Here is a 24696-nt window from a genome sequence, read left to right as displayed (position 1 = left end):
TGTCCCATTTGAAAGCCTACGTATTGAAGGCGGGGCCGGACACATGACAACGCTGTTGCTCATTGGCTGAAAGTATGCATGGTGATGACGCAATCTTCTAACGCTTGAGGAACTGATAAACCTCGACAGGAAACCAAAGAAAGGCGAGTATTTCGAGGGTAACGATAATGGTATTTTACGATCCGTTAGGCTATCTTTTTTAATTATTATGTTTTCCTTTGTTGTTGTGGATGTTTCAGAGGCGCCGCTAAAAAGTACAGAACATAAACTGTTGCTTGACAAGGGACCTCCTGTCAAAATAAGCTAGCCGTTAGCACTGCAGTAAGCTAGCAACTGAGCTACATTCTTGATGACGAACACTCAACTCTCACAATATATTGAAAAACAGTACTCAAATTACACGTTTCGTTGTGTGGAATACTGTGACGCTGACTTGTAACAAATGAGATGAACACCATTCCCCTCATGTTTAATTTAATCAATTTAAAATTCCACAAAGGTGGCGGCCAGTTGTGATAGAGAGACCTGGTTTTGATTGCCTTCAGAAAATGCTTGCTGCTCCATGTAGTAATGAGTATTTGCACAGTTTGCACACACTGAATTATTCGTAATTCTTATTTGTTTCCTTCAGATGGCTGCAATCCGAAAGAAACTAGTAATAGTTGGAGATGGAGCTTGTGGCAAGACTTGTCTCCTCATCGTGTTCAGCAAGGATCAGTTCCCTGAGGTTTATGTACCAACAGTATTTGAAAACTATGTGGCAGATATTGAAGTGGACAGTAGACAGGTAATTTGTGCTGATTTTCCTTGAAGAAATCCTTGATTGAAGAAAAGAGCTTGTCACTTGTTCTCACTTTTATGGTAAAAAGGTTGATTGAAGCTGCTACATTGAAAATTGTATTGTTAAGGAAATAATAAAGCATTGGTCCTGTATTATGAACAACATTTACTTGCAATAGCTAGCTTTTGGTCATTACCATGTTTACAAAAGAAACAATTCAATTAACACATGTCAAAAATTAGTTGTCTTGATCATTTCACTTGAATTTGTGTGGTTACTAGGGATGAGCGAGTATCAATACCAAATATCATGCCGATACGGCCTTAGTTTTAGGTATCAGAGACTTATGGCTGCGGATACCAGCCCTCGATACTTAGGGCAAAGAAAATATGACATTGAGTAAGTCCTACTTGGCAGTAATTGGCACTATACTGCAGCAGTTTGACACATCAGTAAATAATCTGCGCTAGAAAGAATGGTTTTATTCACAAAGGATGGATTGATGAAATTTTATATATCAAATATAGTAGCAATATCGGTACTCTGTATAGGTGAGTACACAAAGAGTGAATACTCGTACTGATATCGGCCTAAAAAAAATATAAAAAATCTTTAGTGTTTACAAGGTATCTGAAATCATAGCCTAGTGACCAGCTTTTAAAATAGGCTGCTAAATAAATAGCGAACTGAATTACCTTACCATAAATGATTACGCTATTTTTTATTTTATTTTTTATATTTGCAGGTGGAGTTGGCTCTTTGGGACACAGCAGGTCAGGAGGACTATGATCGCCTGCGACCTCTTTCTTATCCAGACACAGACGTCATCCTCATGTGCTTCTCCGTGGATAGTCCTGATAGTTTAGGTGCAATTTTCTCCTTCGATATTGATGCATGTTGCTTTACTATAGATTTAATACAAACATTTTATTTGTTACAATGTAGAAAACATTCCTGAGAAGTGGACACCTGAGGTGAAGCACTTTTGCCCCAATGTGCCTATTATTCTGGTGGGGAACAAAAAAGACCTCCGCAATGATGAGCTCACACGTCGAGAGTTGGCAAAGATGAAACAGGTGACTGAGAAGGATAGAGGTGCTGTGTGATATAATGTTGTGCTGCAATTAAACTAGGGCTGGGCGATATCAACAGTATATTCAATATAAGGTATACATTTTTGAATAGAGATTTTGACTCTACCGTCTTACCGCAGTAGACGGTAGCGCATGTTGATGATGTCATCGTATCTGCGTCCCGGCAAGGTGCAAAACTTGACTCGTCCTCACGTGACTGTCTTTCAACATCAACACTACGTCACTTCGAAATTATATTTATTTGCCAATTAAGGACGCTAAGAAAGTTAATTAGTCTGTCAGTGTATGATACGAGTTGACTCAAGTCTGCAGCGTTAACAACCAGAGCCGTATAGAGTTTTTTTTTTTTTTTTTTACTTAATTACAATCAATGGTCCAACTAGTCACTTCTGTTTACATTACCAAATCATCTACTATTCTACTAGGCTTCCATCTTCCATTCTAGTTGTTAGTATGTCAATGAATCAAAACAAAAGAATAAACCTGATGTTTTATATAATTGGTATAACATTTACCATAAAAAAATAGCACCTTTACTATAGTCCCTTTTAAACAGGCATTAAACAAAACATTTAACAGGAAATACACAGTCTGAGTCATAGTATAGCAGTTTTATTTTATGTGCATCAGTTGCCTGAGTTTACATATTGTGCAATGTGCTCACATACTCCTGGTTGGGGAACACTGCATCGAACGACTTGATCCAAAGTAATGTTGAAGGGCCAGATTTGACTGATGCTAGACATGCTCAGAGCTGCTCCCTCTGCGTTGAACAAACTAATGTTTACAAAAGCAAAGCCTTTTTCCCCAATTTCTTTTAGAATGACCAACTGAAAAAGTTGGTAGTACCAGTGCATAAGTTAGTGTAGATCCCTGAATATTTTTTGTTTTCACTATTTTGCACAAGAGAGTGCTGACTTAATTTTGATTTGAGATTTGCACAATAAATGTTATCTAAAGTAAATGTATTCTTTCATTGTTTTTTTTAAATCCATATAGCTTCTATAAAGGACTATGTAAACCAGTAAGCAAATTTATTTATTAAAAAAAAAAACTATACCGTGATAGGAATTTTGGCCATATCGCCCAGCCCTAAATTAAACATTTCACTTTTCTGTCCATTAAACCAAATTTACGGTTACTCATTTGCTCCCAAAAATGCATAATTACATTATATTTTAAATGATTTAAGTGTCCCAAAGACGTATTTATACTAGAGCATAGAGAAGGCTCTGATGCAGCCTCTCAACTGCAAAGTAGTTATTACACAAATGACCAGCAGGTGGCAGCAGAGCAAAAGAGCTCAACTAGGGCCATGTTGGAAAAAGCTCATTTACTCACAGTTCTGAATAGATTTGTGAATAATGATGAAACGTAACTATATTCTAATGCTAACTGCTGCAAAACGGAAACAAATAGAAATATACTTTTTAATCCTGATGAAAGAAGATACTCTAATAGCAATAGAACACAATATTCTGTGGGCCTTGCAAAATCAGTCAAAATCCAGTAAAACAGCTGGGAGTGAAGGGGATTGCTTCAGTTAAAATGGCTGGGAGTGAATGAGTTCATGAGCCCAAGTGGTAAAGCAATACTACTGAAAAAGCAGTGGCACATCAAAGGTTGACCAAAATCTTATGTTATGACACTGGTTAACTTTCAAAACTAAACTTCCCATTGAGATGAAATATATTTGGAATTAATTGCCCCAACGTCCAAAGAGCCGCCACCATTTAAGCCTTTTATCAATTGTACAGGCAGTGTTTTAAGTAGACACTAAATGGTATTAAAAACAAAAAGGTCATGACCAAAATTATAAGGGTTATATTTAAACACATAATTACAAAAATGAGCCTAAACCTAAGAAAAATCAAACCATATGCAAATTTTATAATTTCATTTTTTGGAATATAGAAAATTGTAAAATCAGCTACATGTTTAAAATTTCTTATGTCAAAGGCCAGTAATTTTCATACATGCAAGACCCCGTAACATTAACCTATGTAATAGTGGTGGAGCTTTAATGAAACAATTAAGAGAGAGGATTGGTAATTAATCAAAAAATAATAATTTTACACAATAATTAATGTTTTGTTTTATTCAAATAGATGTTGGTCAACAAATAGATATAACATGACCATAAACAACAGAATTGATGAGTGCTGGTTTTATCAAAGTGCAACGATAGAAATCTGGTTTAAAGCTGACGTTGGAGTGGATGATATTTACAAGGCTCTATCTCATAAGTTGAAATTTACTGTAACAAGCATTCATCGGACATTTTGTTAACTGCAGCACTTTATCCAGGTGTTAGCCCTACCTGCTTGAAGATCCATACCGCAAAGGATCTTTGCTACTCAGACATAATTCCCCATGTTTTACCAATTGCATGAATGAGTGTACAAAGAGTGGTTGTGATTTTATTTTTATTTTTTGTGGATCTACCGTTATGATTTCCAAACAACAAACATGCACATAGCTAGATTTCACCCCTAAATGGAGCCGTGCACAGAGCAGCGGAACACATTAGGCTAAATATGGCAGTGATAATTATAATTTTAAATTATAATACTAATCCTTTGAATTTTTGCCACAATATATTACAGCGTTTACATTCGATTCATTACGCTCCTAAATCTGAGCCGCCGGCTCCTTCGAGCCAGCAAAAAAACAAAAACAAAAAAACACCACCTTTGCGCTGAACCAAAAAACATTTCAGGGCTCCGCAAAACAATTACATCTGTAACGTTCGCATTCGGAGCTTTTTCATATCACCGACAGCATCCCCTGAACTAGCGTCTCGTACAAGAGGACGACAAGCAGCACAAATGTGCCACAGCAGTAAAAGAAGACCCAAATCAAAGGCATTTAAAAAGCTCAAGATCAATACTATCACAGCACTGAAACCTATGTCACTGACAAATAAGAACCCAAAGCTACGTGTTTTTCTGGTCTTAATAATCTACTTTGCCATCTGGTTAACAGGAACCTGTGAAGTCTGAGGATGGGAGGGAAATGGCAAACCGAATCTGTGCCTTTGGCTACCTGGAGTGCTCAGCGAAGACCAAGGACGGTGTGAGGGAGGTGTTTGAAATGGCCACCAGGGCAGCACTGCAGGCCAAGAGACGAGGCAAAAAGAGCATATGTCTTCTGCTATAAAGTACCAGATTACACAGAAAGGAAAGTATAAGAGGAACCAAACTAGGCTGAGCAAACCCATTGTTCTGTTAGGACTGTTTTGTTACCAAAAGGGGCTGATTTAGTTGAGTCAAAAATATCAAATGGGCCAAAGGGGTGACGTGACGCTCAATCGTTGTCAAATAGGGACTATATACATTCAAATTCAACGTTATAGCTAGTATATTTGTTTTACCAGAATGTATTGTTTTGCATTCCTTCCCAGAGATACTGATCAACGTTAATTCATGCAGACTAGCGGTTTTCTTAAGCAACGTTTTGCATTCAATTCAATTTAACATCTGTGGTGGTAGTGCTATTGCTAGCGATGAAAAAATCAGTTAAAGCATATCATTTAAGAAGTTGGCATACTTTTTTTTTTGCCTGGCTTCTTTAGCTTGTGGACAAAAATGGCTAACAAATGCATGTTTTGCTGCTGTCGTCATTCATCACATGTACTATTAAATAGCTAACTTGGGCGCAAAAAGAATTCTAGCCAGGTGCTTGAAAGTACTGTACAAAGCAGAATGACTGGTCTAAAAATGTGTGATATGATACAATGAGGACCACCATCCCGCACAGTACTTTTTGGAAAAATAACTGAAGTCGCCCGTTGATCAAAAGTATTTACAAAGCAGAAACACAACCGCAAATTGGCACCAATTTAATCCTAACCACCAGCTATATGTTAAGTAGCTCTGATGTCAGACAACATAGTCCATGTAATTGCTATCCTTGCTTTATTTGAAATCACCTGCAGCATCCCCGTTGTGTTTTTTAAGTGCCTTGAGAGGTTTGGGTCATCTTTTGTCATCAGTTGGCTTTTTCTTTTTTATCCTGGCATTTTAAAACAGGGATGTGTAGACTTGTTTTTCTCCACTGTGGTGGTTAAATATTTAAACGCTTAAATGAAAAATAATTGTTTATTGGAACTGTATGTTTTATCCAAAACAAGTGTGTACACCCTTTTCTTCAAGTGCTTCAATAGTTATAAACAAATAACATTCCCTCCTGTGCTTTTTTATTTATTTATAATGCGTTATGTTTATCTCTGCCCTAAATGTAAACACAAATGTCACATTTGTGTGGAATTAAGTTACATACACGCACACGTTTCACTTTTTGATTGCCATATGGTTTTCTCGCTCAATGCCTGACTAATTTTCAAGACATTCACCTCTGTGATGAAAACAGGTATTTTGTGGGGGGGGATAAGAACTTAAACGTAAGACATTGTGGAAGCACAGTATGTAAAGGATATGTTTTTTTTCTTGGAGAGAAAATCATAGCAGCATTAACTTCATTAAGATCTGCTTATCTTGTTTGAAGCCCCTTCCTGCTTTCTGATGTAACTATTGTGGTCATCCATAAACACAGCAACATAACATATAGGCGGATATTAGAAGACCACACAGCCCTGCTCGAATGTGATTTTGGAGGAATGTCCAGTTTTTGGTAATGTGCCCTATTTTCACCACTTCATGATGACTGTCTTCACTGTGTTTTAAGGCCTTGGAAATTCTTCTGACTGATGCCTATGAACAGTGGCATCACTGATGTGTGGAAAAGTTAATTTGGGATTAATGAGGCACTTAAAAGTGTGGCAAGCATGCTCTGACCCACATCTAACAAATTTGAATATCAGTGGTTGGTTAATTCCCAACACCACTTATGGGGAGAATCCACATGCTCTTAGTTCTTCTCTAAAAGATTTTGTTTGTTGTGCAGGTTAGAGGTCAGCATGATGGAAGAAGTTTTTAAATGATTTATTTTACTCTCGTTTTTTTAATAGCACAAATTCCTGGCATTTGAACAGGGGTGTGTAGACTTTATATCCACTGTATTTGTCACACAACTGTATTGAGAAGCTCGAAGTACAAGACTGGGTTGTGTATTTTACCTTGAAATGTAACAAATGATTATCTGTTATTTGATTTGTAATAGAATGCAAACATTTTAAGGGCCAATGATGTGGAGTAACAAATTAGTATGTAGTACAATTTTCAATGTAAATTTCTGAAAATGTGCTTGACTATACATATACTGTACCGTGTTTACTTGTGGTTTAACTTTAGGTTGGTTGAAGCTGGGTGTGACGTTTATCGAAATGGGCCAAGGGAACGGCAACTAAAAACATCAGTCATTTTTACTTTTGGATGATGGAGATAATTCTGCTTTATTTCCCCTATTAGAGACCTCAACCAACTTTTACATTCGAAAATGCACAAAGTCAGCTCAACTGTTTTATTCCCATAGTCTATGTTAATCAGTTGTTTTCCATGTGGTATATTAATTTATATTAATCTTTATGAGATATTCTACTTGCTTACAATGTATTCAGTAGGTAGGTCAGTATGATAAAAGTATTAAAATGTTTTGAATTTTAATGGATTGGGATATTTGCTTGAGGGATGTGCTATTCATACCCATATTCATAATTTATTTTTTTTTAAATCAGACGTGAACTAGGTCATGCTCCGTTTAACAAATGTTATTGATGTGCTAAAATGGTTTACAGTACATCCGATAGTGTCTTATGTCGGTTATGTGTGGCAGCAGGTCTTTCGTGATTCAACAAATGCACGTCCACTTGCCCAACTTCCTTGTGTTCATACGTGTTTGATGATTGTATTTTTTTTATTATACAACATTAAAACAATACTTTTTTGAAAACCATTTGTAAAACGAAGAGGAAACTACTGTCAAGTCCATTCTTTTCACCTCAATGTTTTCAGTAATCTTTTAATGACAAACTATAGGATATACATCTTTTTTGTAACATTTTTTTTCCTTTAGGACACATTACAACTGTTTTCAATCGCATCATTTGCAACATTAACATCCAAAAGACGGGTTGTAGCCATGGCTTATTAATACCCCGTTCCTAATCAATTCTTACTAAACGGATCAATTATGAAACATAGCTAATACATTAATTTTGAGAGTCATTGATTCATATCATTATCAATCAATCAATCCCAGAGTTTCATGTCTGCACACTCCTCGAGCAGTTCATCTTGAGCGAATGTCGCGTCTCGCATTTTACCAATATGATACAACTAAATTCACATAATTTTCGGGAAAAAAAGAGACGTTGCACTAGGTAACTTAATGGAACATGAGGTCAAATCCAAGATGGCAACCATGTTGTCCCAGAACACCGAGCCTACTGTAAGTAATGACAAGAAATGCAGTCTTGAATGCAAGAAACTTGGTCAAAACAATAATAAAAAATTTAAAAAGATGAACTTGGTTGAATGACTCAACTTAGCCTTTAAAAGTACTGTACTTTAAAAACAACCATGAATGAAAGTGATGTACACACACGCAAAAGTTAAGACACTAAAACCCGGACAACTAATAATTGAGTCTTGGGACTTTTCAGTGATATGGTAAACATGTTGCACATTGATTTAAAAGCTATAAAACCTATCTGGGCCGCAGTTATAACTAACTTGCTGATTGCAAATGTCTTCTATAATGCTTGATGGAGCCCGGACACAAACTCCTGGTAAAAGGGTTCTGAGAAGACAAGAATCACATGGAGACAAGTTGAACAGGTCAACAGATTGGATCTGTACATAAAACATTCTAGAATGTGACCAACCTCTGTCAGGCTCAAGAAAAGAATGTCTAATGAGAAAGTCCAAGACCACCAAAGCACAGTTCGGTTTGAAATCTTCAGTGGCCAGTAGTTCTTTCACCTGAAGAAGAAGATGCATTTCATAAGATATCATCCTTTAGAACTTGAAATGAGTTACTAGTGATGCCCTTACCTTCTCTATAGGCAGGAGATAGAATTCCTGGACTTCTCCATCCCCTACTCTGGGCTTGAAGGCAGGAGGAAGTTCCAAATCAAAGACAAACTGGCTTTCGGAAAACACCCCCTCTCCATCTTCGTAGGTGTAGCTAGTGAACAATTTATCAAGCAATCAGTTGTAGTCACTTGTTTTCAATGTCAAGTACAGGATGTAGTTTTTGTTCATTTTCCTAAATCGTTAATGCAATTTCCAGGGATTTTTTTTTTTTAACCCTAATTATTACCTTCTACAATGAGACGGATTCTTAAGCCACACTATGATGATGATGATGATGTTTTGGTTTTGCAAAATTACTCAAAAGACTGTTCCAAATTATTATGCACAACTGTTGCAAAAACAAGTCATCACGTTCTCGTAGGATTGGTTACATGTGGCCAAAATTCAGCTTTATGCATGACTGCAAGCCCTTGGGAGGGCCATTCTGGAACATTACACAGAGTTAAAAACAAAACAAAAAAACATTACTCACAATTCTTAGACGGACAGTGACAGTACTAATTCATCTATAATCAACAGAAATTTTGATCTATGAAACCTGCCAAAAAAGGGTCTACACGTACCTTACTGTGGATACAGGGCGGGCCATTTCTGCAAGCGCTTCTGGGATACATGCCTCTTCCTGACATTCTTTCACTAGGGTGCGCTTGATGCTCACGCCAGCAGCCAGACCACCTGCAGCCTTCAAAGACACAAGGCCCATCTACTGAATCCCTCACCCGTCTTTATACCATTGAACGTACTGTTTACAACAGTACCTTTTTCCACAGCAGTCATTTTGGCATAGTAAAAAGAGAATAGGCATTTTAAAGAGGCCTACAACTATCTTGTGCATTTTGTTCAAACTACATTTAGTTTTTGCGTTATTTGTATTTTTAACTCATTCACTGCCATTGACGGCTATAAACATAAAAAAATCCTTTGAACTATTTCTATTAGTTTAACATTTTTTCCACTTTTGTTAACAAGAGTATGAAAACCTAGGAAAAAAAATGTTTATTGTACATTTAGAAAATATTTAAAATTTGTGATTAATTGTGAGTTAACTATTGAAGTCATGCAATTAATTACAATTTAAAAAATTAATCGCCTCATGCGATTAGAAAAAAAAAAGAAAAAAATTAGGGGCGTCGGGCGATTAATTTTTTTAATTTTAATTTAGCGCATGACTTCACTAGTTAACTCAAGATTAATCACAAATTTTATATCTGTTCTGAATAAATCTCCCCCCCAAAAAAGATAAAACTAATAGAAATAGTTCAAATGAATTTTTGATGTCTATAGCCGTCAATGGCAGCGGATGAGTTAAGCAAATTGCATTGTCATGCAAAGTGTTATGAATGATTGTGAAGTATGTTTCGCTTATATGAAATGACGTTGGTAAGGGTAGCTTCTTGCCCGCTGTATGAACAGTCAGTTTTGTGGGTGAAAAGTAAAGAGATATGAGCATCTTCGTCCCATTCGTCTCATTTACCGCATTTCCACAGCATAAGACTTTGAAGCACACTGAAGTTATGTGAAGCATATTAAAGTTATGTATACCATAACTTGGACGTTCATGTAGTCATAGCAATGCCACTCAAAGCTACAGGTATGTGTTGACATAACAACCGGACATGTATGTGACCGTGTGGGTCTCGGGACAGTTACTTGTCTATGTTGATCTTGTGAATCTCGAGGAACTACTAATACGAAAACATCATCAAATTAATGATATTGTAAATAGCCCAAATTTGAAATTTATCAGACCCTCCAGGGTGGAATTCCATTTTGGGGTGTTCTCTCTGTGCTCTAAATTGCTCATAGGTGTCAATTTGAGGATGAATCTTGCTGTCTACCACCTGCGATTGGCTGGTGACGAGTCCAAGATGGTCTCACGCCCAAAATGAGCTGAGATGAGCTCTAGCTCATCCTTAGCTAGTGAGTAAGTGCACTCAAAGAAAATGGCTTAATTTTTGAACGCACAAAACTGCAACCGTGTTCATTTGGGCTACTTGTTGTGATCCATTTGTACTCACCAGGTTGTCAAGTAGTCCAGGATAGGTCTGCTTGGTGGGAGAGCGTCGCGCCAGCCACATACAGACGTCCCCACTTTCACTAACTGTGTAACCATTGATATGGACTCCATAGCGCTTCACCCCAAAAAGGCCTGTTGGACAGCAGAAGGAATATCAGAGAGGACACATGCAACAATGTGACGGAGTGACTTACTGGTGGCTGCTCTTTCCATCCACATAACTGGAGGGTCTGAGAATTTGTCCATTACATTGTACCTCTGAGAGAAGAGAGAAAGCCATTCAATGTACCATAATTGAAAATCTTCAAACAACTGCTACTTTATTAAACACATAGCAACACATTAAAAAAACATTTGCTGCTCTGTGGGAGCAATTAAATATTCAAAAGGCACAATATGGTACAGTTCTCTAATTTACACCGAAGGGGTGTCTTCACCAGCACTACTGATTCTGAAGGCCCTGGGCTAACTGGACTGACATGGCAGAGCACAAAGGCTGAAATCTGATTGGACAAACAAACAAATTCAACATACAAGTACAGTTGTATCTTGACGTTAGAGTTTAATTGTTCCATGACCAAGCTTCTAAATCAATTTACATGTATACGCACCAATTTTCCGCATTGAAATTATTAGAATTTTGAAAAGCTATTAAATCATTCCACCCTCAAAAAAAATAATACAAGTGAAAATCACACCTTATGATTCATGGTTTTAAGGTAAATCAAAGTACCACTGTGTTGTAAAATATATAAACCCATAATATAACACAATAAAGGACATTTTAAATCAAGACCCTCACTCTATAAAGCCAAAAATGTTGTGTGCCATTAAAAGCCTGTCCCAGCCCTTTAGTATGGCATTATTAGTGTGGTGCTTGTGTTTTCATTTTGTATTAGTTTGTTTGACTGTTTGTCAAAAACAGGCAGCTATGCTACGAAAGAAAGAGAATGAACTTTTGGGAGTAAATTAATACTATTTCATCTAACGAAAATTAGAATTCAGGTTGTAATTTTAGGACAGCGTTTATGATAGCAATGATGCCCAACCAATGCCGGATCGTGTCTCACCTCATCTCTCCAACCTTTGAGGCAGCGCAGTGAAGGATCATGTCTAAGTTTTGACAGAACAACGTCCACTGCCTCGGACCGTTTGTCATAAGAGTCCAGGTTATCGCAAAGTGACAGTGCGCCCCCAAGTGACGGTTGGAACACATCTCCGTAGCGCGTCAACAGCGAGGCAACGTGCGGCACAATCCAACCAACTTTGATTCCATCAACCTCAAAACGAAGACAATTTGCACGACAAGAGCCTGCCAACGACATTTTTAGTGAGTGAATAGCGTTCCGGCCGAGTGAACGCAACATGACATCAAGCATTTACCTGGCAAATAAAAGTTATTCAATCGGTGGAGGAGCTGGAGTACTTTCTCTGACCAGACAGAATTAGCCATGGTAAGCTGCAAAGTATGTTCGGACGGATCCGTTTCATGTGCTTCACTTTACTCAAGCTCCTCGGGCTACAAATGATAACTTGAAGCAAGTCCAGATATTTGTTGACATTCAATGGGTCAGGGTTCCTTATTGTCTTCTTTCGTCGTATAATGGCGTTTACAAACGGCATTAGTACATTTTCGCCATCTATGGGTTTGGAATGCAATAGTAAATAAGTTAAATGCAATAACTCGACAGTAGGTGGCGACAGTCACCTATAACGATAGGTTTTGAATCGCCATTAATATCGAGAAGAAGGAACGTCAGCTGCGCACTGGAAATGTACATCAGGGAGTTGCAGGAAGATGGAAATTTGTATTTCAAGTACACTCAAAATATTTCGTGACTTATTCACATTGGATGAAAACCAGCTCTCTGTGCTTACGTGTTGTTTTTCCGCCATAACTAAATAAACTGTAAAGTTTGCAGCGAGCGGGAGTTACCCTTGTGCTATCGTTAGCTCTGCTAGGTATCTGCTAACTGGCTGTGTAACATCAGTGCTACACAAGGTAAGATTTCGTAAAATAACACTAGTCATAAAGGAAGTAATTTTAGTTGCTTTTTTTGACATTGTGTTAATTCGTTGACGAAACACCACATAAACTCAAGATCATTACTGTATAAGTTACCTGTACTTTTTTTTCACATTAAAAATAAGTATTTTAACTATCTATCTATGTATCTCGTTATTCAGTTTGCAGCATGGCCTCAGCTGAGGTACAAACGCAAGAAATGAGTGAGGTGGTGATTTTGGCAGTGTCCGAGGAAGAGGTTGGGGGCCTCTCTGTGGCAGAGGAGGATAAAGCAGTGCTGGTGGCCACACAGCTTAGCAATCAGCCAGGGTTTGTACTAACACAATCAAAGGCGATCACCAGCAATTCTGGATCCTGTTACACCTTTTGTGTTTTATTCTGTATGTCTTTTCCAGAGAGGAGGTCCTCACTGTCACTCAAGTGGAAACCGATGGTACGAGTAAAACAGATTCTCTAGCCAATGAAGAAGCAGTCATCGGTAAAGTGATTTGCATTCTCTGTTTAGTGTCATGTACATTTAACCATCTAGACCAGCTCAACCATTTCATATTTAATATAGTATTTTCTTACATAGCCATAATGAACTTCAACCCCCAAATGTATTGGGAAAACCCGCCGCAAAAGCATCACTCAAATCTTGTGAATTGTCAACTCATTGAGCATCAGAGTTAGATTTTCTTGGATTTACTTTTTTCCCTGCTGATGGCACCTTAGAAGGCTTCCAGTAACCAAAAAGGAAAAGTGTGATTACTACTGATAGAATTTAGACTGGAACTTGATCCTACACAGGAAAGGCCCTGACCTCAAATTACAGTATGAGCTATACATCTACCATCAGGGTAGCACAGTTGGGGTTTGAATCTCAACTTTAGCATCCCTGTGTGGAGTATTGTATGTTCTCCCTCAGCTTGCGTGTTTTTCTCCCCCTGCGGGTGATATGTTAATTGAAGACTCTAAATGTTGTTTGCCTACATGTGGCCTGGGGTTGGCTGGCCCAAGGTCAGCAGGGTTAGGCTCTAGCGTACCTCAGGACGCTCAAAAGGATAAATAATATATATAAAAAAGGATGTATCTACAATTAATTTTGATGCATACACTAACTATTTTAGCCATGATAGATGCTCAGGGAATAATGTCTTATACACTACACAATGAATTCCAGCAAAAGGTATGAACTCCACTAGGTGACAGTATTACCCTGCAAACACCTTCATGTCGGCTTGCTGTTATGTCTGTCAGGCATCTACAAAATGGGACTGGTTATACTTGGTTCTAATTTTAATTAATCAGTCTGTCTAGTCTTGCAGCACATTAAGGGATGGTAAAATATTTTTCAGTAGTAGCAATTTAAGCCTTAGTTAAAAAAAAATATATGGAAAAATTTGTTTTGAAATTAGAAGTTAGTCAGTGTCTTGTCAACAACTTTTGGAGTGTCTACTGGGCACATACAGTACAAGTTGGGAAGTTGTTTCTAGGGATCAGCGAGTACCAATACCAGGTATCTGATTCGGGCCGATGCTAGTCCGTATTTCAAGGTGTCGTATTCACGGAGTCGGCCAATACCAGTATCAGCCAATCTCTTGTGGCCATTTAATGATCAGGAACTAGAAATGAGAAGAATGGGAAATTGCCATCACTTTCATGTAATTTTATATATATATATATTTTTTTTTTATATAAATATATATATATATATATATATAAATATATATATTTTTATAAATAAATATATATATATATATATTTTTTATAAATAAATAAATAAATATATATATATATATATATATATATATATATATATATATATTTTATAAATAAATATATATATATATGAGTTGTTTTTTTCAATGTCATTAAATTTGAGAAATTTCAGTTCTGTATTGGTTCTCAGATAGACCTTGTCTGTGTTTACAGTGAAGCTAACAGAAGAGGTGGACGTGGAGGCCGATGTGTTCTACCCAATCACGTGTGGGGATGCCACGGCCACACTTGTGTGGAAGAAGTTTGTTTGCCCTGGGATTAATGTGAAATGTGTCCAGGTACATGTTAGCCAAATGCTAATGAGTCTTAAATGCATTCTTCCATTTACAGGAGTCATGGACCAACGTTGTTGCAATACTGAAAGAGGAAATAACGTTGTAAAGACATTAAAACATGAATGATAACAAAGTGCCAGCAACCAAGTGCAGTACAAACATATACATTTTTAATAGTAACCGTTTTTTGTGTGTTATTTTTTAATGTTAGCAACTCCACAAATGACAGTGGCAAATCTGCCTCCTTAAACCTGATGTTTGCTTTAACGACATTACTAACCTGTAAGAGGCAGTATGCTGCCACCGGGTATCCAGACTTCTGAAAGGAAAAGCTAGTGTTAATAACTTTCACGTTTGCTTTACGTGGCTTGTGATGGCAAACGTCTTGTCAATGTAAGTGGAGTGAATGAATTGCGCGACATGTCACACAAACGCCGTCAACCCAACTAGTTGTGTGTCTGGCAGCAGCATGAATTTAAGGTCGCTTCTTTGTTGGTTGTCGTCTTGTTTTACATTACAATAACAGAGCCTGTGACTCAGCTGACATTTTGTTGACAACACATAAAGACTAGTGATCCTAAATATTGATTAGGTTTAACATTTATGGTTGTTGGTCACGACTGTTGTCCAAGCAGATCAATCAGGATAATCCGGCCAGATTGTTGGAATGAGTGTACTGTGTAACTCACTAAAATGGTCCGTTATGATGGCCGAGCGCTTCCTGCACTCACAGTTAGGAGTTGAGGACACGTACGTTCCACTTTTAGACCCCAATTCCTAATACCAAGTTCTTATAGAGAGTTAATAATTTTTTGGGTACGTTTGATGTGAATCTAAAAAATGATGAGTGCACCTCATGTTTGTGTGTTGTTTTCTCCAGTGTAATGATCAGCTCATCAGCCCGAAGGAGTTTGTCTGCCTCGCAGGCAAGTCCACGCTGAAGGACTGGAAAAGAGCCATCAGACTCAATGGCACCATGCTCAGGTCTCGTTAATTACATTTTGTAAATATAAAAAGGGAAAGGAGAGAGAGTGAGAGAAAGCTACACATTTATCCCGCTAGGGAAGTGAAGTTGTCAATCACTTGGAGCAAAATTGTGCACCAAATAACAACTTCTGGTGTAGCCAAAATTATGTGCAACCCTGAGTGTCCACAATTATTCAAATGCATGGTCATACAATCAAGGTACAATGTTGTTAGTAGCACCAAGTCAAAGAACAACAGCAGATGTCATAGCAATTTATATTTACAAAATTTAAGAAGAGCAACAGGGACAATGATCACTTCTACAGTGAGATCTCAATGATGCGGTTTTTTGGTCGTGTCCTGAACTCCAAAGACAAACGTGTAGGTGTGTGAATTGTCTAGTACCTGGCGATTCGATTCGGATCACGATTCATAGGTCACAATTCGATTCAATACCGATTAATCCCGATATGAATCTATAATTTGATTATTGCGAATTTTTAATCTGTGAACTTGTACGTGTACACTGTAAGATTTGTATGAAAATGTATTTATTCAAATTATTCACAATTCAAGCTTATAACTGAGCCACTGCATTTAACAAACAGGTTGCAGTCTGTTTCATGTTTGAACAGCACTGAAACAATATATTAGGCTTAGTGTTTATTTAATATAGCATTCTTTCATGCTTAATGTGTGAATCCTAACCCTAAGCAAAACGTTTTGTTGAATATTCCCATAAAAAATTGATGTTTAAAAATCGATTTGAGAATTGCGCGCTGTAATATCGCGATATATTGATTGATTTGCGATATACAAACGTGTAACCAAAAGTTTGGATTGCTCAGGAAGATTATGGACTCGGGCGAGTTGGAGTTCTACCACCACGCAAAAGTCTGCTCCAACACCTGCCGCAGCACCAAGATCGACCTGTTGGGAACCAAATTGGCCGCCAGCTCGGACCAGTCCGCCGACCTGGCTGCTGCCACCTCATCCACTGCTCACTGTAAGTAGATGAGCCTCCGTCTCGTGGGTGTGTGGTGAGATGCATTATGGTCTCTCCTACAGTACGTAGAAAAACAAACATCTTCATTACTGCATTTATTGTACTGGATACTATATGCCCTCAAAACTTTTTTTTTTCTATATCTATTCTCTCATTTTAGAAAAGTGGTTTTGTTCCTGTGTGTTTGTTTGGCCTTGCTGCAGGTCTGAATCATCCCCTACCCATCCACAAAACTTCATGTAAAGGAGTTTAGTCACGACACTGCTAACGCGCGTGCACACACACCAACTGCATTTTTCGGTGTTCACAGTTTGGCCGTGGTGGAGGTCTATGCATCATGCTCCTCCATAAAGTTTTATGAAAACGGTTTAAGTGCTATTCCCATGACCCTGCAAATGCACACCAAGCAATTTTGTCCTTGGCTGAGTTATGCACACTCTTGAGTGATCTTGTTTTTTTTTGATTGTTGTGTGCCCCACAACGAGAAGCGTCCTTGAGAGGAAGCAAAATACATGAATTATTGTTGTAAAAGCTGGATTTTTATTTAACTCTGATTTTAACTATAATTTGGAGTGGCGTAGAGCTGAAGTGAATCATACTCACTGCGAGTCATTTCCAATATTTTGTCCCTCTCGTATCAGGCTACAAAATGATAGTCAAACCCACACTTTGTTCATATAAAGAAAAAATGACATTTTATATATCCCTTATAAGGTCATATAGTAAACCCTTTTTAAATTATATTGTATTGAAGTGGTTTATGGAGCAGTGTGAGGCTCACACCACAGACGGATCCACTTGCTCAGTTACCACCATACTTAACTGCTTTCATTTAATTGTTTTAGTTTTATGGTCGAGACATGTTTTTCATACAAGTATTTGCTGTAATTATGACTTTAATACTGCATTGTCTTAGGCTTATGATCCGGCTTACAGATAAATTCAGGCTACTTGTCTAATTGTCCGGTAATGTGTGCATGTGTGTTTAATCTGAATTAAAAATAAAAATAAAAAAATAAACAGGTTTGTTGAAACACTGTGTTGTGTTTCCATTACAGTGAATGGAGACTCCCGCCCAGAGGGGTCAGAAGGCCTTTCGGAGGGGGCCACAACCGTTGGAGGTGATTCAGAATCTTCACACCAATTAACTTGAAAGCGAAATTGCAGTTTTGAGTGACAGCTTGCCGGTAGGCTGCGTTCACGGATATGTGTGTGTGTGTGTTTGTACACAGAGGGTGCCGTGTCGTTCTGGCGTGCGCTGAAGGACGCAGGGCTGCTGGAGGAGGTGATTGAGGACTTCCAGAAGGAGCTCCAAGAGGTGCTGAAGGGGCTGCACGAAAGAGTGTGTGAGCCATCGCTGCTGGTCAAAGGTTAGTCCCGTTAAGTGAAATGGTCGTTTTCGGATGTGCTATCGTCTATCGCCACATTGAACACAGAGTGTTGTTTGTTTGTTTGTTTTTGTCAGATGCCGCTTTACTCGATAGCATCGTGCACAACTTTGGGATGCTGGATCTGGTGAAGAAGGTTCTGAGCAGCCATAAGAGCCAGATGGACCAGTACAGAGAGCAGTACACCAGCAGCCTCGCTGGTCAGTCTATGTTGGAACAACTTGTGTAAATAAGGGCTCAGCAAACGTTTGTGCTCAGAGGTCACATTTAACTCATTCAAACCCAAAAAAAACAGTTTTTAATAATTTGTCCTTCACTCTCAAAAAACCTTATTTATATGTTTTTCATTTAAAAAAAATTATGCTAGAGCATACAGAAGGCTTTGATGCAGCTTCTGACCTGAAAAGGTAGCTTATACCAATAGTAGTTATTGCAAAAGACGTCCAGCAGGTGACAGCAGAGTATAAGATATCAGCCAAGGCCTTGTTGCAACAAACCTTTTTTTCCCAGGGTTTTGAACAGGTTTGTGAATGATGATGAAACTTAGGTATATTCTAATGCTAATTGCCGCAAAACAGAAACGGATACAAATATGTTTGTTTCCTGATGAAAGAAGAGACTAATCTTTCTTGTGGTAGGTTCCATGTTTTGTTTTGTTTTTTACAGGGATGTGATTTTTCCGCTAATTCGCGGAATTCCGCTTTTTTTATCACCCCCCCCAAAAAAAAAAATTCGATTATTTATTTTTATTTATTTTTTTTTTTTTTAGTAGTTCATTGTGTATGCGCATGACTCCGACAGATAACATATTCTGCTATAACAAAGACATTTGTGGTATGCTCTAATATGAGTTACTTTTCATTTGGTCATGATACAATTATTTGTTCATGAAATTTGAACTCTTCAACATTATTTATGTGTTAACTTAGTAATCACATTAGTTAGATATGATGATATTCTCAGTGATAGTTTTTAAAAGCAAAGGCAGTCCAATGTTTTTGAATGTGACTGATTTTGAGTTGACTAAAACTGCCATTTTATATGGGATAGTTCAATATACATTGAAAATTTATGCTGTTGTTTTGTCTATTTCTTTGTCACGTGAGTGCATTGAAAGTACTTAAAAACACGGAAAACCCATGAGCTCCCGTGTCCCCCCACCAGGGCACTGCCCTGGACCTAGCTGGGTGCCAGCGGCCCCCAGACCCCCGGTTAAATTTTCAGATAATTTCACTTTGGTCAAATCACATCCCTGTTTTTAGCAATAAAACACGATATTATGTGGGACTTGCAAAATCAGTCAAAATCCAGTAAAACCGCCGAGAGCGAAACGGGTTGCTTCAGTGAAAATGGCTGGGGATGAATGAGTTCATTTTTAAAAGAGACAGATAGGCCAAGTTTGGCATAGATTATTTATTGGGTAATAGTTTATTACCGGTATTTACAATATATCAGCCAACCCTACTAGTTTAAATATGATAATCTGGTTGGTTAATACCAAATTATCATATTTAAACTTTTAATATTGTGTTAGTGGAATAAGAGATAAGCAGCAAAAGCCAGCATTTAAAATTTTTTTTTTTTTTATCAATACCAGAAGGTGGCCACTTTGCCACTTGCTGTCGAGTGAAAACGACATCACATTTGCTCAAGGTCTCAGGTAACAACCAATCACAGCTCACTTTCAAAAAACAGGTGAGCTGTGATTGGTCGTTGCCTGAGCCCTGAGCAACTGATGTCATCTTCAGTTAAAAGCAAGTGGCAAAATGGCCGCCCCCTGAGATGAATAAAATATATTTTAATTTTTTTATTTTTTTTTATTATTTTATATTTTAAAAAGTCTGGATTTTGCTGCATAACTCATATTCCACAAATGTAATATCAATCCAAATGCCATGTTTAGACTAGTGAGGTCACATGTATTATTGTCAAGAAATGTTTAAGGTCGACCTCCCCTTTAACTGATCTTGGACATACACCCTGATGTACAGTACATGAAGGCTGGTTCTTGTGAAAAGCGGCATTTGCTTCTCTATCATGTGCGTCTACAGCTCTGGAGCAGCAATGTGACGAGCACAGGAAGCGAGCCAAGGAACTGAAGAGCAAATCTCAACACCTCAACAATGTCCTGATGAACCTCGCGCCCGCGCCCGCACCGCCTGCCCCGAAACGCTCCCGGATGAGCCGCGCCGTCTCCAGCCCGAGGCCCATCAGCCCGGCGCCCGCGCAGGTCACGCTGCCCCTCAGCCAGCTGAGCGCCGTGCCGCTCGGCAAGCTACTGACCGTGGCGGGAGCTCCGGTGGCGTCCAACCTGGGCGGCTACACTCTGCTGACCTCGCCGCTCAACGGCTCGGAGCTGGCGGCCGACGCTTCCAACCTGACGGTGCTGTCAGCCGTGGCGGGTCAAGAGGGGACGTCTTTCGAGAGCGGCGCCGTCGTCTCGCCGACCTTTGTCAAAATGCTCGGTCCTCAGTTCCAGTTGGTGACGCTGCAGGGCCTGGCCGCCGCGCCAAACGCGAGCATGGCGCAGTCGCTCGGCACCATCGCTGTGGTGGATGCCACGGCAACGACGGCAGACATTTTCCTACAGGGAGTCCAAGCTGCTGAGAATGAAGAAGGTCAGCGCACCGAGGTGAGAGGGGATGACATGCAGCAGCTGGTGGAGCAGCAATGATAGCAAATTAGCGTTTTGTTTCTTCAGGGACTCGTTGCTTATTTCTTTTGTTTGAAATGAGAACTTTTTTGTGGAAGTTATTGAAGACCATAGCAGTATTGAATATTTTCTCATCCATTTAGACAGCAATTTGTGATAGCCGTGAAAAGTTATTCAGTGAACCCCAGCATCATTGAGACTCAGCATTTGCAAATTTGCATATTTGCAGATTTTTTTAACGAGGCCCATCCTCTTATCTGCTGAAAAACTCACGTTCTCACTTAGATCAAAGCAGTAAAAGTTTTTGATTTACTGCCATCTTGTGGCGTCTTGGTGCCAAGAACCTCTATTGAAGTGAGTTGATTTGCTTCATTTGTACGAAAGTAGTGCTTTGACACCATTTGTGACAGGGTTCACTGTACACAATATTAGGGTTCCTTGAAAAGGCAGTTGCTTAATTTTTGTCACCATTCGCCAGGTAAGCGCAATGTGGTGAAGGATTGTGCTTTTTGGTAATAAGTGGGAGCCGCCTCCGTTAGTCACCATCATCTTTCGGTGACAAGAATGGGAATTCAAAAGTGCCTCAACCAAAGATGTATTCTCCTTGTAGTAAACCGTCACATGCAAAGGGGAAATGACATGAACACACTGCAGATGTCGTATCCATGTTTCCTGTGTTGTGTTCCTCTTGGTTGATTTCCTTGTCTGACGATATGCTACTTACAGACGACAAACAAAATGTTTCCAATACTTCACTTTTTATTTGATTGCCTAAACTGCTCAAGAATATGTTGTAAATATACCTTTGTGTTCAACGTGAAACATTTGATTTGGACTTTGTAATTTATGGAATAAATGCTTTAGTGTGTGTTGCATATAAAAATCTGTCACTTTCAAATAACAGTATGGCTTTGCGTTGAGTACTTTTTTTTTTTTTAAACAAAGTAGCAAATATTTTCATCGGTTAAGAAGCACTCTAGTAAGAGCTTCACAAGTAGTTCGTACAATCAAGTTTCAATGAATTCTTTGTGGTAATGGCTACGACCTTGCATTACAAATTTTGTCTGAATTTGATGACATCAAAATGTTTGTATTTTTTGTCCACCTAAGTATAAACTTCTATTGATTGATTGATTACACACACACACACACACACACACACACAAACTAACTCGTAAATAAATTCAGGGTGCTTATTTAAGACATGTACACGTACAAACAAATCGACTTATGAAAACTACAATTACAGTCTTCACGTAAGGACGCTTGGAAAAAATACATTATTTGGCCACGAGATGGCATTACAGAGACGCTAACGAGCTATTGGAACGGTGTGGAGGTGACTCCAGTAAAAAAATGTGTATGTAACTGCATTTTATGACATTATCCCAAGTTTTATGTTCTAGGTTGAGTACTATTCTGTTCCAGTTTTGTTCCTCTTTAGGACTCGAGACGAATCAGATAAAATTAAAATCACTGATCACTTGCGACTAAATGGGAAATATTTGCATTTGTCTAAAATTGTTGGTGGAGAATACATTTTTATTTTATTTACCTTTATGAACAAAAGTTGCAGTCTTAGTTTTACTCATGGTTTTATTAAACAATCAACAACTTGGAATTCACTGACGAACGACACAAACAAGAAGGCAACGAGTACAGCAGGCATGAGTTGGGGTTAAATAGAAGTTGAAGTAAAGCTGCAGTGAGTGTTCATTGTGCTGTACGCAGTTCATCTCGTTTCTCGACTGACGTCGTCGTCGTAGGATGAGAAAGGTTCCTCAGCGGAGCGCACCGAGATCTTGAAGTGACGACGCAGGAAACCCCCGTAGCGCTTGTCCCACTTGATGTTATTCAGTCTGGGTCTGATCCGCCTCATGAAGCCCCCGTAGCGCTTCTGAAGCTCCTCGGGCTCCTCCAACTCACTTCTTTTGGACTTGGGGCCGAACTTGCGTAAAAAGCCGCCGTAACGTTTAACGTGATCGTAGCCACGGAGCGTGTTTTCCTCGCGGCTGTCCTCCTCTTTCTCCGAGACATGCTTGTCCCACCAAGGGGAGGACAGCAGCTCCTCGGTGCTGTGGTCGTCCAGCCTCTTCGTGAACTGCGCGTCGGCTTGTTTGCTGCCCCCGTCCTCCTCTTCATCCGCTTGCGCCTTCTCACCTTCGCGCTTCACGTCCTCCAGCCCCGGAGCGTGCTCGCACAGAGCCAGTTCATCCCGACACAACACCCCGCACCACTGCAACACACCCACGGACAAGCGTCACATTCCGATAAGAGGATATCAAATACAATAAAAATAGCGCTGAAAATATCAGACCAAAACAAATAACAGAAACGCTAACTTTTTTTCATTTCTATTTTTTAAATATATATTTTTTATTATATTAATTATTTTTATTTTATTTATATAATAAGATGCGCTCGAAGTAATAAATATGGATGTTTTGGATGTTGTCCATCCATCCATCCATTTTCTTGACCGCTTTTCCTCACTAGGGTCGCGGGGGTGCTGGAGCCTATCCCAGCTGGCTTCGGGCAGTAGGCGGGGTACACCCTGAACTGGATGTTGTCCGTGTTTTAAAAAATAAAATAAAATAAGTGCTCACTTTACTCAAACATATATGCATATAACTGGAAACATCTGAGAAGCTGATCATTTTGCAGTGTTTTTCAACCCAGAACTGTGTATAATGAAAATGTACATAAAAGCAAATTTATACATAATTTTTTTTAAATGCACAAGTCACAGAACATAATTTCTATAAGAGTGCCTTAAATAAAATTGCAATATTTTATATGGTATAAGGTCAGATATTTTTTATATTATTATACATCCATTGTTTTTTATTTTGTTCAATATTTGGAAAAAGTGCATCTTACGGCACAAAAAGAGCAGGAGAGCAATGCAATATTCTGTAAGAAAAAAAAACAATGCAAAATGACTCATTTTAATAAATGAAAATAGAGTGCACACTATGGACTCCCGCTTGCCAAATGACACAATTGCACATTTGTTACATTTGAAAGACTCTTCATCCCATGAGTGCACACGTGTAAAACAAGCTATATAACACAAAAGCACACCACAAAAGGTGAAGACAACCTTTAAAAAAAAAAAAGGTAATTTCATGAGAACTTGCAGTTTAGTCGCCCATTTTCTTACCAAGCTACTGTAGGCGCTGTTGGGCTTGAGGATGTGCTGCAAGCATTTGTGACACTGTGAAGAACAATGTGCGTGCATGGAGTGGGGCAAGCTCAGCATCAGCACCAGGACATACCACTCCATCCTTCAGCAGATTCCTGACAACATACATATGGACCAAAAGTGTCTGAATGATATGGTAATGTTGTGATGATGGAAAAAGTATGTAAGAGCAGGATACAAATGCAGAACTATAGATGATGTTGTCAAAATACAATAAACACAGTCATAAAAGTTTGTGATGACTTGTACCTCAGGAGTTGATCAAATGTGCAGAGTTGCATCCACTATCAAATGTCTGCTTGCTTTCCTCCCTCTGACTCTGCTGCTTGTTTTCTCCTGGTTGCCTCTCTTTTTATTACAGCGATCACGACGGTGTCACTGCATGCGCATCAACGCAGTTCCCCAGTGCACCAATGAGAGAGAACCGTAGTGCGTAAATATGCTTGGGGAGTTTCTGACTACACCCCACGCACACAAAAAAAAAAGGGCATAGGGGATTAGGGTAAGGTTATCGTAGCTTACATCTCAA

At 38.8% G+C, this 24696-nt stretch overlaps 4 protein-coding genes across 6 annotated transcripts; 2 read left to right on the top strand and 2 right to left on the bottom strand.

The window, feature by feature from the left end:
• Positions 1 to 12: 12 nt before the first annotated feature.
• LOC144060589 (rho-related GTP-binding protein RhoA-C-like) lies at positions 13 to 7748 on the top strand. Its single transcript, XM_077580273.1, has 5 exons — positions 13 to 143; positions 632 to 787; positions 1527 to 1647; positions 1727 to 1857; positions 4861 to 7748. The coding sequence occupies exons 2-5, from the start codon at positions 632 to 634 to the stop codon at positions 5032 to 5034; spliced, it is 582 nt and encodes a 193-aa protein (XP_077436399.1). The 5' UTR covers positions 13 to 143; the 3' UTR covers positions 5035 to 7748.
• Positions 7749 to 7751: 3 nt separating this feature from the next.
• Positions 7752 to 12462, bottom strand: tpk2 (thiamin pyrophosphokinase 2). The gene is made up of 8 exons (XM_077580259.1): positions 12271 to 12462; positions 11958 to 12199; positions 11082 to 11145; positions 10889 to 11019; positions 9434 to 9552; positions 8829 to 8961; positions 8660 to 8756; positions 7752 to 8574 (listed from the first exon to the last, which is right to left on the bottom strand). The coding sequence occupies exons 1-8, from the start codon at positions 12338 to 12340 to the stop codon at positions 8528 to 8530; spliced, it is 903 nt and encodes a 300-aa protein (XP_077436385.1). The 5' UTR covers positions 12341 to 12462; the 3' UTR covers positions 7752 to 8527.
• Positions 12079 to 21865, top strand: gmeb2 (glucocorticoid modulatory element binding protein 2). Of its 2 annotated transcripts, none has more exons than XM_077580251.1 (10): positions 12079 to 12341; positions 13075 to 13222; positions 13309 to 13391; positions 14828 to 14952; positions 15830 to 15933; positions 16764 to 16921; positions 17980 to 18042; positions 18154 to 18291; positions 18387 to 18509; positions 20361 to 21865. In XM_077580251.1, exons 2-10 carry the CDS (start codon positions 13083 to 13085, stop codon positions 20981 to 20983), a joined length of 1557 nt encoding a protein of 518 aa, XP_077436377.1. In that variant the 5' UTR covers positions 12079 to 12341; positions 13075 to 13082; the 3' UTR covers positions 20984 to 21865. The 2 variants fall into 2 exon arrangements, with proteins under 2 accessions (XP_077436377.1, XP_077436370.1); XM_077580244.1 differs by lacking the exon at positions 12079 to 12341 and adding an exon at positions 12615 to 12889.
• A 675-nt stretch (positions 21866 to 22540) lies between these two features.
• On the bottom strand, positions 22541 to 24485 carry pdyn (prodynorphin). 2 transcript variants are annotated; one of them, XM_077580800.1, is made up of 3 exons: positions 24417 to 24485; positions 24126 to 24262; positions 22541 to 23198 (listed from the first exon to the last, which is right to left on the bottom strand). In XM_077580800.1, exons 2-3 carry the CDS (start codon positions 24246 to 24248, stop codon positions 22695 to 22697), a joined length of 627 nt encoding a protein of 208 aa, XP_077436926.1. In that variant the 5' UTR covers positions 24249 to 24262; positions 24417 to 24485; the 3' UTR covers positions 22541 to 22694. The 2 variants fall into 2 exon arrangements, with proteins under 2 accessions (XP_077436926.1, XP_077436934.1); XM_077580808.1 differs by having other exon boundaries at positions 24126 to 24291; positions 24417 to 24479.
• Positions 24486 to 24696: the final 211 nt, after the last annotated feature.

The sequence above is a fragment of the Vanacampus margaritifer genome, chromosome 1, assembly GCF_051991255.1.
Source record: "Vanacampus margaritifer isolate UIUO_Vmar chromosome 1, RoL_Vmar_1.0, whole genome shotgun sequence".
In the NCBI taxonomy this organism is placed as follows: Eukaryota; Metazoa; Chordata; class Actinopteri; order Syngnathiformes; family Syngnathidae; genus Vanacampus; species Vanacampus margaritifer.
The sequence above is the reverse complement of the archived record's forward strand: the minus strand, read 5'-3'. Positions and strand labels throughout refer to the sequence as shown.